This window comes from Papaver somniferum, unplaced genomic scaffold, assembly GCF_003573695.1.
Source record: "Papaver somniferum cultivar HN1 unplaced genomic scaffold, ASM357369v1 unplaced-scaffold_117, whole genome shotgun sequence".
Classification (NCBI taxonomy): Eukaryota; Viridiplantae; Streptophyta; class Magnoliopsida; order Ranunculales; family Papaveraceae; genus Papaver; species Papaver somniferum.
In genome coordinates, this window is record NW_020620714.1 from 1,725,662 (window position 1) to 1,743,330 (window position 17,669).

At 34.5% G+C, this 17,669-nt stretch overlaps 2 protein-coding genes across 2 annotated transcripts; both read left to right on the forward strand.

Annotated features, from left to right (window-relative positions):
* The first annotated feature begins 535 nt into the window (after positions 1-535).
* On the forward strand, positions 536-4,514 carry LOC113330196. Its single transcript, XM_026577041.1, has 6 exons — positions 536-681; positions 1,690-1,845; positions 1,976-3,112; positions 3,234-3,383; positions 3,465-3,829; positions 4,295-4,514. The coding sequence occupies exons 1-5, from the start codon at positions 646-648 to the stop codon at positions 3,738-3,740; spliced, it is 1,755 nt and encodes a 584-aa protein (XP_026432826.1). The 5' UTR covers positions 536-645; the 3' UTR covers positions 3,741-3,829; positions 4,295-4,514.
* Positions 4,515-10,620: 6,106 nt separating this feature from the next.
* Positions 10,621-13,008, forward strand: LOC113329502 (MATH domain and coiled-coil domain-containing protein At3g44790-like). The gene is made up of 2 exons (XM_026576374.1): positions 10,621-10,757; positions 12,007-13,008. Exon 2 carries the CDS (start codon positions 12,067-12,069, stop codon positions 12,745-12,747), a length of 681 nt encoding a protein of 226 aa, XP_026432159.1. The 5' UTR covers positions 10,621-10,757; positions 12,007-12,066; the 3' UTR covers positions 12,748-13,008.
* Positions 13,009-17,669: the final 4,661 nt, after the last annotated feature.

Sequence of the window (17,669 nt, forward strand, 5' to 3'; positions counted from 1 at the left end):
TCATACAACAGTTAAGGGAATTTAAGGGGCCATGAAACAGACTTCTCAAGGTTTCAAATTCTTCGGTCCAAGTTGCACATTATTGTCTCTACAAAATTGTGAAACAGACAGTAGATTTCTGTTGATATTCGGAACACGGAATATGTGATTTAACGAAAACACCCTGGAATTAACAGTAAATGATGCATTGCCAACATGAGAAATAGGAACACTATTACCATTCCCAACTTGTACTTGTTCAGTCCCGTCATACTCATGAGGTATAGACAGATTTCTGAAATCCGATGTCATATGATGTGTTGCGCCAGAGTCAGTCACCCAGTTATTGGTTGTATCCGAACCCGGAAGAGCAATATAAGCAGCCGGATTTTTTGATTTAGGAGTAGAAGATTTCTCATACCGAAACCAGCATCTAGGAGCCTGATGACCATCTTTTTGCATATCTGACAGGGTTCCTCAGACGTATTGGTTGACTGCTGTCCACGGTGTTGCATGTTGAAACGTTTCTGCTGATTGTTGAACTGGTATTGTGGATTTTGATTACTGAAGTGATTCTGTGAACCACGGTTTTGCTGGTGCATCTTGGAACTGGATTTGAACTGTGGTGCGAGTCTGGAGACAGCTACATTGACAGCCGGTTGTTGGATGGAGGACAACTGCTGTTCTATTCTCATATCAAAGGTGAGAAGATGGGAGTAGAAATTTTCCATATCCATGTCATCTTTTGTACTCAGAGCCGTGACAATGGGATCATAGGATTGATTCAAACCATTACTTATTGACTGCATTTTTTCATCATTGGATACATCATATCCAGTTGCTGCAAGCTGTTCAAATAGATTTTTAGCATCAGTTAAATATGTTTTGAGGGACTTGTTACCTTTGTTCATAGAATGGAGTTGTTTCTTGAGACTCATCATGTGAGCTCGTGTTTTTGGAGCAAAGTAGCTTTCTAGTTTCTCCCATACGGCTTTGGCAGTATCCAGACCACGTACATGACACAGAACCTCCGGGGTGAGTGTTGAATTGAGCCAACCAACAATGAGAGAGTCCTGTGCTTCATATTCTGTATAGAGGGGATTTATTTCATCTGAATCAGGGAGAGTTTTAGGAGGGATTGCTTTGCTTCCATCTATAAAACCAGTTAAACCATATCCTTTTAATATTGGTTTGAATTGGGTTTTCCATAGAGAGTGATTTGTTTCTGTAAGTTTTAGGGTGACTAGGTGATGAATCTGGATATTTCTCATGCTGTTTGTTGTGGATGCCATTGTTGTTTTCTTCTGTTTTTTTTTATGTTTCTTTGCGGAAGTGTGTGTTGGATCGACTCGTGATACCAACTTAGAAAAGGAATTTGGTGAATATCTTCCACAATTAACCTGTGGAGATATGCTTCTTATTTATATTAGGAAAGATAATAGATTTGTTACAGATTTAGAATATATCCTAACAAACATAAGAAGAATTCAAATCTGTTTAAAGTCCTAGTTTGTAGCCTATGGACTAGAGTTGTTGAGAGTCTTTGGGAAGACTTGATGCTTATCTTAGACACGTACTAACAGAGAAAGTATGTGCAATTCTTCAATTGGATGTTTGTTTAGCCAATTCATATTCGCATTTCAAAACAAGAGGAAATCAAATTTCCTTCACAAAGTGCTTACAATTTTCACTTCTGTTGATCTTTCGTAGGAGATTTGTGGGCTAGCACCCATTGTCAGATGTCCACAGAATGGCAGGAGGTTTGAAAGTTGCATCCTAAAGGATGGGACTCAGCAAGATAATCATCTTGGACAAGGTTATCAGCCTGTTTTACCTGATAGAACAGACAACCTAGAAGTAGAAGAGGTTAGTACAATTGTTCGTTTGCACATTTGTAGCCGCTTCTTGTCTAATTTAAGCTGATTTTGTTATTACTCATGTGGGAGCTCTATATTTTGGATTTAATTTGCTTTGCTTATTATTTACTCTGCATTAGGACGGAGGCTCTCTCAGAGCATCATGCTGCAAGGATGAGCAACCTGAAAGGATGATAAACAATGCAGGGGGTAAATCAATAATGTCTGATCTGCAAGAGCTTGAAGTGGAGAATAAAGGAATTCCTCATAGCCAACACTGCCCCATCAAACATGTCTTCACCAAACAACAGGTGAGTGATTCTGAAGAAGCCACTGGACCATCAAGCACTGACATCTTTAACAACATTAGTCTGGTTGAAACAATTTATTCGAAAAGGATGGAAAAACTCTTAGCAGATCAGTCAAATGACAGTGCACAATTCAATAAGGAGGAAAGAAACAGAATTAAGCAGGAATCGAGAGCAAAGCTACTAAAAGAGCACTTGCATAAATCAGCTCTAGTTCGTAAGAAGCATCCTCAAATTGAAGTTAGATTAGTTGAACTGAGGATTGCTGATATGGAGTTCATCAGGAATCTAGAAGTTATCACAAATCAGTTGGATACGGAACAAGAAAAGCTTGATTCCATGCACAAGGATGCTAGGAAAGAAGAAAAAGAGCTGAAGTATCGTTGGTTGGAAGAAGCAAAATCTGGAAGACCCAGGGATGCATTTTCAATTCTCCCACAGTACTTACGTTCCTGTTTCAATCTGGATAATTTGAAGAAATGTGAGAAAGGTTATTCAGAAGAACTGATTTCTGAAGAAACTGTCTCCCTTGGTCTCTGTCAGATGGAAGTTGCAGGGCCTTCTAAAGTTGTTAGAGGTCATTCACCAGTAGCTGAGGGCACCATACCCACTGCTACTCCTTCTGACATACAACTTCAGGGGCACCCACTCATTATTCCACCCTCTAATGACACTTCAATGCTACCACATGCTGTGCAATTAGAGCTGCCTACAGCTATGGATTCAGTCTCTGAGCTCGTTAAGTCAAAAGAATCTGATGTGGACATTCAACGAGCCGTGCAATTACAAATGTTTCTACCTACAAATCTACCTTCTGAACCTGGAAGTGGTACACCTGTATCAGAGAATTCTCTGTTGTATGAGCCGGCTAAAGTGGATAATCATGTTCCATTTTCGAAATTCGACGGAAATTTGGCAAGAATGCGTGTGGTGGATCAAGCTCAACCTGCGAATTTACATGGAGAATTGGTTAGTCTGTTGGTGTATACATTATTTTTCCCAAATGATACATATTCTAGTGGGTCAAACTCCTACTATCAGTTACTTTAAATTGTTGATTTTTCATTTTTCTTTTTGTTTTGCTGTGTAGGAAGTGCATATGAGTACTGATTTTGAGAAGGAAATGATTGAAGAGATTGGCAGCAAGTTAATCCACGATGCGGATGCTGTACTAGACGATCAACCCAGAGCTTCCTCTCAATTGGGGCCTGATACTTCTAGCCACTATGACAATCAATTGGTATGGTACCTAATCTTGTGTTGTTCCATCTTTTGAAGTATTTTTCTTAGTTCTTTAAGTTATGATGTTTGCGGTATGTAGGATTTTGCAAGTAAAGACGATGCAACGGAATGGGCCATCCAGAAGGGAAAAGAAATCAATTGCATCCTTGTTAAAGGCAGAAAAACAAATTATAAGCAGGTTGAATTGGTTTGCAAGAGAAGTGGAGAGTATAGAAGTCACAACATAAAGGGTTATGTGTCGAAGAAGACAGATAGGGTGTTGAAGACAAAGAAGTGTGGATGCCCATTTAAGATTGTATTCCATCAGGTCGAAGGTGATATATGGAGAATGTATGAAGTTGCTAATGGTTGTTAACCATGATGAGGATGATGCATCAGCTCAGAAGAAGAAAGTGGTCGACGCAAGTTTTAACAGGGTTACTAGGTCACTCAGATCACATCAAGGTAACATTGTTCATCTGTGATCCCTGCTTAAAGTCTTCTTTGTTAAATGAAACTCTGTTTGCTTGAGAATTTTGAAATGTTGCATGTATACTTCTAGAAATAGAAGGTCGTGCAATGATTAAACATGATATGAAGTTCAATAAGATTAGTTAGCTAGCCGCCCTCTACTAATAGTGATGTTCATAGGAATGTAAGTAGATGTTTTTATATAGAGAACCGAGTACTTATACAACTCCTGAACTCAAATATGACATATCCTTTTGGTCACACATGCACATAAACAATCTTTCCAGTACTCAATGCGAAGAAGCATCTGATCTCAAGCTCCTTCGCAGAGAAGGGATATAAAGTGTATTTTCTTGCAATTCAAATGCAGAAAGTTGAGAAGCCCCTTCAACATATGTTTTTATGGAGTTTTGTTATATTCACTTTGAGGAGAATCTGATCATTGTTTCGTTATAACAGGAGCACGTTTAGGAGCAATACAGAACCACCGGTGATTTTCCAGGTCCCGCTGCAACGCCACCTCTTACTGATCTCACTGCAAAAACATTCTGGTCATCTGATAACTGAAGGGTTAATTTTTTGTAAGCAACTGTTCCGTTAATTACATGTAGTACAATTTAGGTGTATGTTAATTGCCTATTTCTAAATTAATGAAATGTACAAGAACCTGTAGGAAGAAGACTATAAGTTGTAGGGAAAATTCGAACTTTCGGGTTGGAATTATTTTTGAAAAATTACAGTAGGCAGTAAAAAGAACTAGGAATTACCACTAGGTACCATTATAGTGTTCTTAGTTAGTGGCAGGTCCACCCATTAAAGCCCACTAATCAGAGGTCCATAATTAAAAGAAAACATGAAAATGGACCAAATTTTTTAAGCCCAGGTCCTGCACACGTGTGCTATATACTACTCGCATTTTTAAAATTCCCAAAACACCCTTATGTATATAAAAGTAGGGTAACTAAATTACATTTCACTTTTTTGTTTTCATTTTAATTTCTCATATCCAAACCGGGAGAGCTGTTAGAAGAGAACTTTTTTCTTAGGTTTTCATCGCCGAATGCGAGAATTATTTCGATTTTGTTTGATTAACCGAGATTTAGTTAGTTTTAATGTTGTTTTATTTTATTTTAAGCTATTTAGATCTTGATTTTCACTGTAATGGAGAAATTCAATTGAGATACGTACATGAAGTTGTTGTTACCTACAGATCAAGATAATCAACAAAGAATCAGTCAAGGTATGTGGTGTATATTTTATTCTTAGGTTGATTATTCAATTCATCTCAATCTGTTGTTGGAGATCTTATATTTAGTACAGGTAGTTTAGGTATTTTCTTCTAGTAATGTTTAATTTAGTTATGACTTCTTGGATATAATCTTTTGTGGATGTTTTATTATATTTTCGATCTCCATATTTGATTTGTTGATTGTTTACTTCATTTTTATGAAATTGTTCAGATCTAAATGGATAATAAAGGTTTTTGCTCATTTTGTTTCAGTTGGTTTTTGTGTATGAATTAACAGTACGTATATGCAGTACTGACCAAAAACCTAGTTTATTTTTGAGAATCTGATCACATAGTGCATATTTGTTATACTGGAAAAGATATATGCTATTTATACAAATTCACTGACTGTTTCTGTTTAGTTTTTGTTTAAATAATTTTTTTTTATTGTTTGATATTGTTTGATCCAACAATACATACATCGCATACTGAAAAAAGATGCTTTGATTTGGTTTTATCCACAAATTCATCAATTATTTCTTATGATCCGGGAGTACATATATGGCGTATTGAAAGCTGTTTTGATTTTGTTATATTCATATATTCACTACTTATTTTGGCATGCAATTGACTTTTAGGTTACAAATCAACAATACATATATGTGGTACTGAAGATAACATGATTTTTTTGTATCTATAAGATATAGATATTTGTGTATATATATTGTTGTTTTGGCTTGAAATCACTATTACTTTGTTTATTCGTTGTTTTTTGTAAATGATGTGTATAATTTCTTTGATCATCTTATGCAGTGGGTAAGAGTATTATATAGTTGATATAGAATCACTGAAATGTGGTTTTTAAGCGATTTTGTCCTGGAATCAAAATCAGCTAATGTTCCGGCAGGGGTCCTATGTTTTGTTGCAGATAAATCATATTGTATATACGATGCATTGCAGAAAAATCACAGTATATATACGCTGCACTGCTGAACAATTATAACTTAAAAGCAACACTCCAGATAAAATCACAGTGCATAAACTATGTATTGACAAGTGGGTGAAGGCAAGTGCATAAAAGAAGTACATAAAAGCATCACTCCAGAGGAAAGGCAAGCTTGAAGTCCAAAATAATCTCTAAAGAGGTGAGAATCTCTCTTGTGACTTGCTAACTGAACAAAGAATCCTTAAATTTTATACAATTATCCATTACAGTTTAAGTTTATTGAGCAAGTGGTCACCATATAAATTGAGTGCATATTTGATGTATTGAGCATGATTATGAAAGATTGTATACGTTAAACTTTGTTAGTTGATATAGTTTTCTAGTGATAAGAAACTAGCGATGTCATTGGTTCTTAAATAATAAAACCACTATTGATATTGAAACTTTAGAAATGTTGGGGATTGGAAATTAATTTTAAATGCCCTTCCACCGAATTGTTGAGCATATTTATTGTTACCATTTTTTCAAATGGACAATACCTATGTTTTTGCTAAACCAAATTTAGACGGAACATATCATCTATTCTCTACTGAAAACCCAACTGTCACGTAGAAAGGGCAGTTCTTATTTGACAAAGAACCAATTATGGATCAGGAGAAGAATGGTTAGGTTGTGGATGGGTTTTCCACTAGCAAGGACCACTGCTATTTTGATACATGATTACAATACATATGCGAAATACTGAAATATGTATGTATTTCTCATTTTTTACTGCATTCTCATGCATTTATAGTGTGTTTGATGGAGTGTGTAATGAGTGCACTGTATTTTCATTTTTTTTATGTATTATGATGATGGAATGAACTAATACTCATTTATATCTGTTGTTCATCATGGTCGTGTTAATATTGTTATGTTTTGGTCACATTTACAGGTTCAAGATATTTAGTTCTAATCCAAACACTAGGAAATTTTTAAGTATACCATTTATGTTCTGAAAATTAGCTAGTTTTGTTTTTATTATAACATTTATGTACTGCAAATTCATAGTGTCTAACATACGTAGACTCATATATGTAAGCATAAACATGGGTTTTTAATCAGTATGGAAGTTATGTACCGAAAATTCTGAGTCTTTTTCCGGTTTCTATTAGTGTTGCTTTTTAGTTTCTGAGAGTATATCATATATGTACTGTTATATTTTGCAGGTTTATTATCCTCTAGCATATGCTTAGTTTCTGGAGAAGACGTTACACTAGTTCCTGAAGAAGATGTTGCTTCTTGGTCCTCTTCAAATAAGGACAATCTCATGATGTTTGATTTCTTATGATAACACATTTTTTGTTTGGATGAATACATGTTTATACATGTGCATGGTAAAACTAAAGCTCATGAGGATCTGCATACTACAAGTCTTATTAATGCATGCATATAATTTCATCTTTTTAGCTTGATTGTTTGAACCAATGATTAGTTGTTTAGTTCTTATATGTGCGGGTTAGAGAGTAGAAAGTTGATTGACTACTATTGTAGGTTTTATCTTGGTTGCAGCATGACTTGCTGAGATAGAGAAACTCAAGTTGCATCTGACATGTAGTGGTCTCTAATACCACCAAAGTATGTCTCATTGGTTTCCATGTCTGCATATTGATACTCATTTTTATCTGTTGTTCATCATGGTTGTGTCAATATTGTTAGGTTTTGGTCACATTTACGGGTTCAAGATGTCTAGTTCTAATCTAAACACTAGGAACTCTTTGAATATACCATTTATGTTCTGCAAATTCACATTTATAGGTTCAAGAGTTTAACGCACATAGACTCATATATGTAAGTATAAGCATGGTTTTTTAATCAGTATGTAAGTTATGTACTGAACATTCTGAGTTTTTTTTTTCCGGTTTCAATTAGTGTAGATTTTTAGTTTCTGAGGGTATATCATATATGCACTGTTATATTTGCTTTAGTAGCTGAATTTTACATGAAATAATGCTCTGGTGTTGGTTGTTGTCCATGAAAGGCAATCGATGCTGCTAAACAAGTTAAACCGGGATTTGGGAAGAGCAATTTCATTGTTCTGGGAACTATAGAAGGGTAACTTGTGAAAATTATGGAGGAAAGCCTTGCATACCTGGAGTTAAAAGTGAATGAAAGTGTTTTCAGTCATTATTTTTCTTTCAGTGCATCCATTATGCACTCACTTTCTCAGTATGTATCAGATGTACTAATTTTTTGGTTGTATGTAAATTACTTGAAAATAGTATGTAATAAACCAACACACCTTGGTTTTTGCTCAAGCTTATGTAATTTTTTATTTATTTCTTTTCATTGCATCTATTGCTAATTTTGAAGTTTCCATTGTACACTTTTTTTTTTGTAGTACAACCAATATACATTTTTATTTTTTTTGCAGTACAACCAATATATACTGAATTTAAACTTTTTTGTAGTACAACTAATATATACTCTATTCTTTTTGAGTAGAACAAATACTAACTGAATTTAAACCAGTACATGTAATTATAGACTTCAACTAATTAAAGCAGTGCAACAGATATACACTGAAATTTATCACACACATACATTGAGTGATCACTATAAATTAATGCTCAGATGTAAATTTATTTGAGTTTTAACTGTGTTTTTTATAACCAATATACATTGTAGTATTTTTTTCATAGTACAACTAATATACACTGCTAGTATTGAGCACCTTTACTTCCATAAGAATGTGGCTTTACTTCCATAAGCGTCCAATGCTTGAAGGGAGGTCCGCGAATGACGATGCTTCGTCTATCTTTTGTAATTGCGCATCACTCAAAGTATATCCACTCAATCTCATGTTGTCTACTAAAATATGTAAGTCTTTGAGTCCAGATCTATACAACTTCATACCAGGTTTTGGCACAACCTTCCCTACAAAAATTTAGTTAATTTTATTTCATTGTAGCATTTATGCACTGCACAATCATCATGTCTGAAACACAATATGGAAGCATAAACAATGTTACTTAAACACAATCATATATGGAAACATAAACACATTCATCAGTATTGGCCTTATGTACTGCATACCCAAGATCATTATCTCGTAAACCAACATAATGATTTTATAGTACAAAAACACTGTTATACCTCAGTACAACATATATGTACTGGTATGCAGTGAAAAGAAGAAAGAAAAAAAACACACCTCATGTCACTTTTGATTGTTATTCAACAGTTTTTGAGTTATGTGTACTGAAAAAACTACATGCAAGAAACACAAAAAATCTTATATAGAAGCATAATCAATGTACTGGCCTTATGTACTGCATACTCATATGCCTAAAACACCCAAAATCACACGTGAAAGCATAATAATGGTTACTATTCAGTATGTGAGTTATGTACTTGATGTTCATAGGGCTTAAATCCAATGAAAGCATAAAAGACTTATTTCTTAAGTACTAGAGATATGTAATGGTGGATCATTATCTCATCAACCAAAAATAAAAAAACAACATATTCATTTTTTTGAGTATATAAACAATATAGTGATTTTTTACCTCGGTATTGTATATATGTACTGGTGGATCTATGTGTCAGAAAACAATAAAAACACACCGCGTGTCACTTTGATTGTTATTCAATCAGTTTTTGAGTTATGTACCCACAAATCTATATGTCAGAAAACACAAACTACAAACACAAACACTAAACGCATGTCACTTACGATGATTTTCATCAGATTTTGAGTTATGTACCTCTGATTAAACAGTCAAAATCCAAAAAAAAAACATCTTATACGGAGTGATGTATCATATTGGTTAAAATAAATTAGGTTTTTCCCGTACATCATATATGTACTTCTGATTCATACCTTTTTCTGCTACTGATTTTGATACTCTTTTTTTGTTTGTTTGTTTTTTGCTCGCTTATTTGTTTTTTTGTGTTGGTGATTATTCATAATCATCTTCTTCTTATATAGGAGCAGTACTATCTTCTTAGATTTAGAAAAAAAATCTTGATTCAATATGGAAAATCGAAATCTAGGTTTAGAGTTTAGAGTTTTGGTTTCTCAAAGATCGGAATCTAGGTTTTTGGTTTGTGATTCCTTGATTGAATCACAAGAATTCTCTTAGAATAGAGAAGGGAAAGGAAAAACGAAGAGAGACGAAGATAGAAGGTGTTTTTGCTAACCAGTGGGTTCGAACTTCGAATAGGGAGAAGACGTTCACACGTATCATGGAGGGGCAGCTAGGTCTTTTCCATCTTATGGACTTAACAATAATATTAATTTTCGGTTGGACCCAGAGATAAATAATTATATGAACCTAGGACCAAACAAGAAAATTCTCTAAAAACAATCTACTTCGATTTTTTCTCAGAGTTAAAACAATCTAGTCCTAAAATTATCATAAAATAAGGACTCCAATTATCAATCAAAGAATTTGAAAGCTCATTTCAAGTGCTGCCACATTCTCCCTAAATATCCACAATTTCAATTTTATCCTTAAATTCTTCTGTGTTCCAACCCTAAAATATACCCAAATCAACTTTAGGACAAATGTGGATAACTATTGTCCAAGCAATAATATCTTGACCGTTGGATAAACTATCCATCTCTTTATAAGGGAAACCCTAAAAGGAAAGGTATCCTGAAATATCATCAGCCGTCATTGAGCTAAATTTTCTCTCTTCATTTCCTTTTTTCCCCTCCCCTGTTCAGATAGATCTGTCAACAAAATCTCTTGTAGCGAAAACAGGTTGGTCCTTTGATCCATTTGCTACCTGATTCTTATCATTTTTTAATATGATTTCATACATGTTTTTGTAGATTGAATGTATTCCATGATCAGTGAGTCTTTTGCTTCATCACTTGAGTCCATTTTGTATGCATCTAATTAGTCAATCTCACCTTATTGTCATAGAATTATTAGTCCATTTGTGTTTTGAGTTTGAATGTGTTGTCTTTTGCTTGATCAGTACTACTACTTGATGATCTGGTCCAAAAATGCAACAACTTGAACCCTTTTTGGTTTATGTATGACCAAAAGGGTATGGTGCTGCCTCTATTTTATTTCAGAATTTCACAGGATCAAATAGCATTTATGAAACATACCCTTTATAGTTTTTATGCTCGTCTTATCTAGTGTTAATTTCTTAATCAGTTATGAATTGATGTTAATTGTAATCTGACCTATGTCCCTTGAATTGGAAATTTGACAAAGTAGCTATTGAAAATGTTACTTTTCAGAAGACTTAAAAGCGGCACAATACGGCATGACATCCTCTAGTTCTAGTAATTCTCCAACAAAATGAAGTAGTTGCGCAGCAATTAACTTATTTCAAGTTGAAATTTCACTAATGAAAGAACAAAAGATGAATTACCAATTTCCTGACATTGACAAGTACTTCCACTACACACTGACTAAGTGAGTCGGTATGCTCAAGAATAAGAGCATTTAACCTGATGGTGTTAGTTGTGGAACAATTATATGTAGGAGTAGGATTATTAGTAGAACTTGAGAATTCGGTCTTGCTCTCGAGTTGCAGAGGAAGATGGTGAAATGGAGTTTCATCAATTTTACTTCTCTGGTTCATAGATATTGCATTTCTTCCCTGTTAATTGAAGCAATAAAAGTGGCCTGTTGATTAATAGTATGTTTCATGCTATTTTGATGATTATGTTCAGAATATGTTTGTTTTTGTTTGTTGATTTTTAAGAAACCCCATTTCTTCATTTGGATGTATAACTTTGTAATTCTTGGTTTCTGTACAAGTGATTTACCAAAAAAAAAAATTGGTTTCTGTACAAGTACCATTTCAAACTACAATGCTGATCAGTTTGTTATAACTTATGAGATCCACAAGAAGATAGATGGTATGATACTTTTTAGACTGGGTTACTCGTGTTCCCTTTTTCGGGAGATTCATAGTGTTGTAATGTCTCATTAGTTTAGGTTCCATGTTTTATATGAAGCTATGTGTTACTAATTTTGATGGGCATTTCAGGCACACACAAGTAACTAGAGGGAAGCTGTCCAGACAGTCCAGGTGCACACAAGTGAATCGATGGAAGTTGATGAGAGCGTAGGAATGCTTTCTGAAGCTGTGACACCTACAAAAGATATCTACCCATATCAGGCGCCAACACAAGCAGGTGAACTTACAGGGGTAATTGAAGATGTAGCTGAGGCCATAGTTTCTGGTGCAGCAAAACAAATCAAGTTTCCAGGTGCTGGCCAACTATATGAAAAAGGTAACCGCTGCAAAGAAGTTGTTCTGGATGGGAAATATGAAGACGTTGGAGGGTTCGGGGTCCTGAAAACACAAGCGTCCTTGTATAAAGAGATCTGGTTGAAATATGGGCACATTGCTTCCAACCAAGTTCTTACATATTTTTACAAATCCCAAGTAGTAGTTGTCTCTGAAATAATGGCTTCCATTGTGGAGATGAATCGCTACCGTCTCGAGGAGGTTTCTCCAGAAACGATCGAGTCTTGGGAGAACGCAGTAAAAGTGGCAGAGAAACTTGAATTCAACATTGGCTGGCTTTGTGAGCGCTTGGAGGATATTAAGAAGAATTTTGCTGAGGGGAAGAAGCTCCAGGAGACATTGATGGAACAAGTTCAGGCACGAGTTATTGAGGCTGAGCAGCAGTTGGTCTTTGCAAAAGAGCAAGTTTCTGCCTTGGAAACTAAGATTTCTCAAATAATGGAAACTCAAAGACAGCGCGTTCTACAGGTATTGTAAGAAAAACACAGCTTAGTTTTTAGCCTCAACAAGTAGTCTTGTTGTACCTTTAGTTGACGAAGTTTCCTTTTGAGCCTGACAGCAGAATGGATTATTTCCCTCTTGAAATATTGTAATTGCATCCCCCTGGTGATGCTGGGATGCTTATGTGAATTTCCAGGGGTAGTTTGATTCCTGTTCGGCTGTTCTTGAACTAAAATCTAATATTGCTGCAACTCAATTTCTCGGAGTAAGAAGATGAAGTGTAGCTAGTTTGATTCCTGTTTTCGTTTTCCCATTTCCTTTCTCCATTTTTCTTGTTATTTTAACTTCGTTTTCGTTTCTTCTGAAAGACGGAGTGATTGTTTAGAGTTATGTGAAATTGTATACAAGCATAAAATGTAGGCAAAACCAAAATTAGGCACACCACAATATCAATCAAAGAACTGAAAATTATTTTCTTCAAGTGCTACCCATAGGCCATGAGGGCAAGTACCCCCACATCCCCCCTAAATTCCCACAATCTCGTTTTATGCTTAAAATTACTAACAGATTAGGAAATTTAAACGAAACCCACGTTCACAATCCCCCCGAGTTCCATGAAAAATTCTGCCTTAAAATTGCAGAAAATTTCAATGCTAGGACTTAGGAGCCTATTTTCATGATAACTAGAGTTGAGTATAAGAGTTCTTGAGAAAGATTAGCATAAGACTATTCTGTGATGAATGTCAGGCTTAATGCTGGCGGTATACTTGTAGATACAAAATATAGTTAGTTTTTGTGACTCTGACATCTTATCAGTTTCTCACTACTGAGATTGCTTATTTGCTTATCTTTCTGATACTTCAGCATTGCGTAGACATTCCATAGCATCTATTTCAACAATTCAATTTGTTTGTTTTCCAATTATAATTACACAGTCACAACACAAACAATAGAAATGAAAGTGCAAACAGAAAAGCTTTGCATCTTTTTTAAAAGAAAATTGTTACAAGACAAGTATTTATTTATCCCATAACAATAGGAGAACTGAACACATATTAGGTGATTTAGTTGCAGGTTGAATCAGATAGAAAGAAACGTGATAGTGAACACATGCTAGTGTTCTTGGGTGGATCCAAGTCATCCCCATTTCAGCATTGTCATCCCTTACGAGTCTAAAACTTTTCCCAATTAGTACATGCAAGTTCATATCATGCAAATTCATGTTAAAAATCCTTGAATTTGCATCAACTTTATCTAATTTAGTAACCACTTCTGAAAAACATCATTAATCATGTTAAATATCTTTTGTTTAGTGCATTCCTACGAAACAATAAAAGGAGAGAATATGTAACTTGAAGAAATAGTTCGTCAACGCCCAATCCACCTTGTACCTTTTGGTCTGAGACTTAATACTATGAACGGAATTTACGGACCACTTTAACATACTACGCAAATACTTGATTTGAATTGCATGTTTTTGTATTTTCCTTTCAAACAACAAGGATTTAAAAAAAGACAAAGCCCTGATTAGGGAAACGTGATTGCCAGCCTATCTTCCAGTTAAGTTACCCTAAAAATTGTCAAAAGTTTTGTACCCAAAGTTGGTAGTTGGTCAAATTATGGAAGTCCCCTAACCTAGTCAGCTTCTTATGTAGGGCAAAATAATTTGGTGTTATGTTTCAAAAAGGTTCTGATTCTTTTTATGGACGTGCATTAGAATTTAACAGTCTTTGTATTGGTTGTTCCTTTTGAGAAATTGTGTCAATATATAGGACATCCTAAGAACTCAGGAGTAGGCTAACTGACATTATATTTCTCGGTTTGTAATCAATCCGGTTTCTTATATTTGGATCAACCACATGAAATCTTCCCTTCAAATGTGTGAGGTTATATAAATTTAATATCAAACATCACCATTTTGCAAACAAGATATATTAGGTAACATATAAACACCATTTTATAAACATCAGTAAAACCTACATATATTAATGCACTTGGGACCTAATAAAATTATTAATATGTAGAGGTTATTAATATGTGGAGGTTATTCTCTATACAAGCCTTTAACCCGGTGCATACGCACCGGATATTTGTTTCTCAGGGCTTGATGATGTCATTTCTTCCCCCACAAAAGACCAATATTGGTGTATAGAGTTACACATAAATCATAACACCAAATATGAGATACCTTGTACCATAGTACATAGCAAGTTATGGATACCCAGATAGTTGTCGTGCCCGCACATTCAACACCTTTAGATTTAGCAATTTTATTCGGCCTTGTCCTTCCAAATGAAAACCGCATATCCACATTGAAAAGAAATTTCTCTGGAATTTTCATATCATCATTACAAATGAAATTCCTAGGACTTCTCTAGTTGGCAATTCGAACATGTCTGTTAATGGTGACAGAATCCACACTTCCTTCACACTGAATCCTCAAACAATATACCGACTGCTGAACCTTAATCTTGGTTTACATTTAAATTTATGATCTTGGCTGATAAATAGAGAGAAAACTAAAATTCACGGAAACAAGTGTTAACCGCATCAATTGTGTTGCCTAAAAATGGTTTCTTAGATAGAGATCGAAATACATTAAAAGATCGGATAACATTTATGTGATGGGTTACTTTAAAAGATCGAGCCAAGCGAGATCATTCATGATAACAATAAAATAGTCGATCCTTCAGTGACATATTTGGATTCAAATCCGACCTCACATCTTTACTGTCAATGCTCCTATTTTCTCACCTACATATTAGCACATCGATATCAATAGAAGTAAACAAACTGCGTATCTCAATATGTCCTTTTACATGTTTTTCTGGATGTATCTTCGCGGCTTCGCCAATGGAAATAATGAAGGAGATGTTGTTATAAAGCCCTTGTGATTCTTCCTTCGTTATATTACGGCCCAAATCGATGCTATTGGTCGCATTTCTTACTTCTTCCTTCCTTGTATTATGCTTCAGAAATGCTTCTCCTTGAAGCGGTTATACCCCGTTTCTTCCACTGTTAGATATGGGGTGATGTTTTTTGAATGTATTATTTGCATATGCATAAAATGTTCATATGAATATATGGTTTACCTCTTGGAATGCAAAAAAAAAATCTTAATATAGATAAATACTCATGAAATTTAAACATCATTTGGTTGCAAACTACTTAATTTCACTGATGAAATCGAGTCAACATTTCTAAAACAATCTTTCAGGATACATTTCCATGTCTTGCTTTGAAAGTGATCCAACTATATGCTATCAGCAAATATGATTCATCGTGTTAGAAATAAGTTTTTCTTAAGCTTGGTTGGATTTTTTTTACCTTTCTGATTGAATAGTAGAAGACGACGAAGAAGAGTTTATTGCCAAGTATTTTCAACAAAGTGCTGTATATTTTTTCTGGCATATTATTTATGCAACTGAAGAGTCGCCTCCATAAAGCCTGAAAGGCGTTTAGGAAGGAAGCATATCTTCTAATTTTGCAAACATCACCATATGTCATGTCTTTTGACAAATGGGTAACAACTTATGACCATTAGACGTGACTGTTAGATGACTCGATGTTTACGTGGCATTTTCAATAGAGAGAAAACATACTACGAACCCAATCGACACTATTCGTTTCCCTTCTTCCTTCCCCCTTGAATCAGTCATACTCCGTTTCTTACATTTTTTGAATGCAAGTTTTTCAGCCTTTTTCTTTCTTTTTTTTTTCTTTTAAAACAGAACATATAGTGTCAATGTCATACATTTGTTTGGATTGAACGTGATGTTTCACGACTTTTAGTGTTTTACAAATGATAAAAATATCCGCATATTTGTGGATTCAAAAGTGACCTTTGGCATGATGGTCGCAACTCTTTGGTTCGGATGAGTTGGCAATGTCTGGTGCTGAAGTGGATTGATTTGATGACTTGGCTTAACCATAATTTAGATTGATTATAGACATGACATGTGACACTTTGGGGTCTCTTATTATAAAGAAAGATGAGATGATTTTACAAGTTGAGACCAATTTTTTTATTAATATATAAAATTTATTAATATATGGAGTATCAATATATGGAGTTTGTATTGTACTAATAGATACAATACGTATATAGATCACCAAACAAGTTCGCTAAGAGACGTCTTCCAAAACTAGCTATATTTAGATATGCAAAGAGTAGGCAATGAGTTTTTCAAACAGAAAACTAAACGAGTTCAATAGCAGCATCAGTACTGGTATTGGCAGGAGGATTAATAGCATCAGTTGTAAGAATTTGTCCACAGAGCCGATCCTGAGTCTAGAAGGACCCTGTGCGAACTAAATCAAATGGCTTTTTTATATGGTAAAAAAAATCCCGGATAATATAGCATGACATAAAAAAAATGTTATTAACAATTAAGAAAAACAAATATATGCTGGCGAAAACTCGAAAGACTCGTTTTTTTTTTTCAAAAATCGAATCGTACGTCGAATCAAAAATTTATACTCAGTTTTGACATACGATAATAGAAATTTCTTATATTTAAATGTATCACATATACTTTATATATAAATCCAAAAATAATAAGTGGCTAGTGTATTTAAATCTTAGATTTGAGAGATTTATCATCAATAGAAAAATTATAAAAAGTTAATTACAGAAGAAGTTATAAAAAGTTTATTAGGCGTTTAAAAAGAAGTCGTGTATTATGATTATATTATGTATTTAAATGTATCACATATATTATGATTATAAAGCCTTTTCGAATATTTTATATGCTTATATATATAAAGGGTTTACACTAAATATCGCCAAGAAATTGGCGGTTTTGTGGTTGACTCCTCTTCTTTATGCACAGAAGTTAAGGGATTAGATACATAGCGTACTTCATTTCTATATTTTTTTTATCCTCTTAAAGATTTAAAGAGCAAAAAAGGCCCTGAACCTGAATGGGATTCGATCAGCCTAGATATAAGCAAGGCCC

Bases quoted from the DNA above. Each gene is read 5' to 3' on its own strand.
- LOC113330196 (XM_026577041.1), top strand. From the start codon at position 646: ATGGAGGACAACTGCTGTTCTATTCTCATATCAAAG. The intron at 1,846-1,975 runs GTTAGTACAATT...ACTCTGCATTAG, and splicing joins ACAACCTAGAAGTAGAAGAG to GACGGAGGCTCTCTCAGAGC. The intron at 3,113-3,233 runs GTTAGTCTGTTG...TTTGCTGTGTAG, and splicing joins CGAATTTACATGGAGAATTG to GAAGTGCATATGAGTACTGA.
- LOC113329502 (XM_026576374.1), top strand. From the start codon at position 12,067: ATGGAAGTTGATGAGAGCGTAGGAATGCTTTCTGAAGCTGTGACACCT.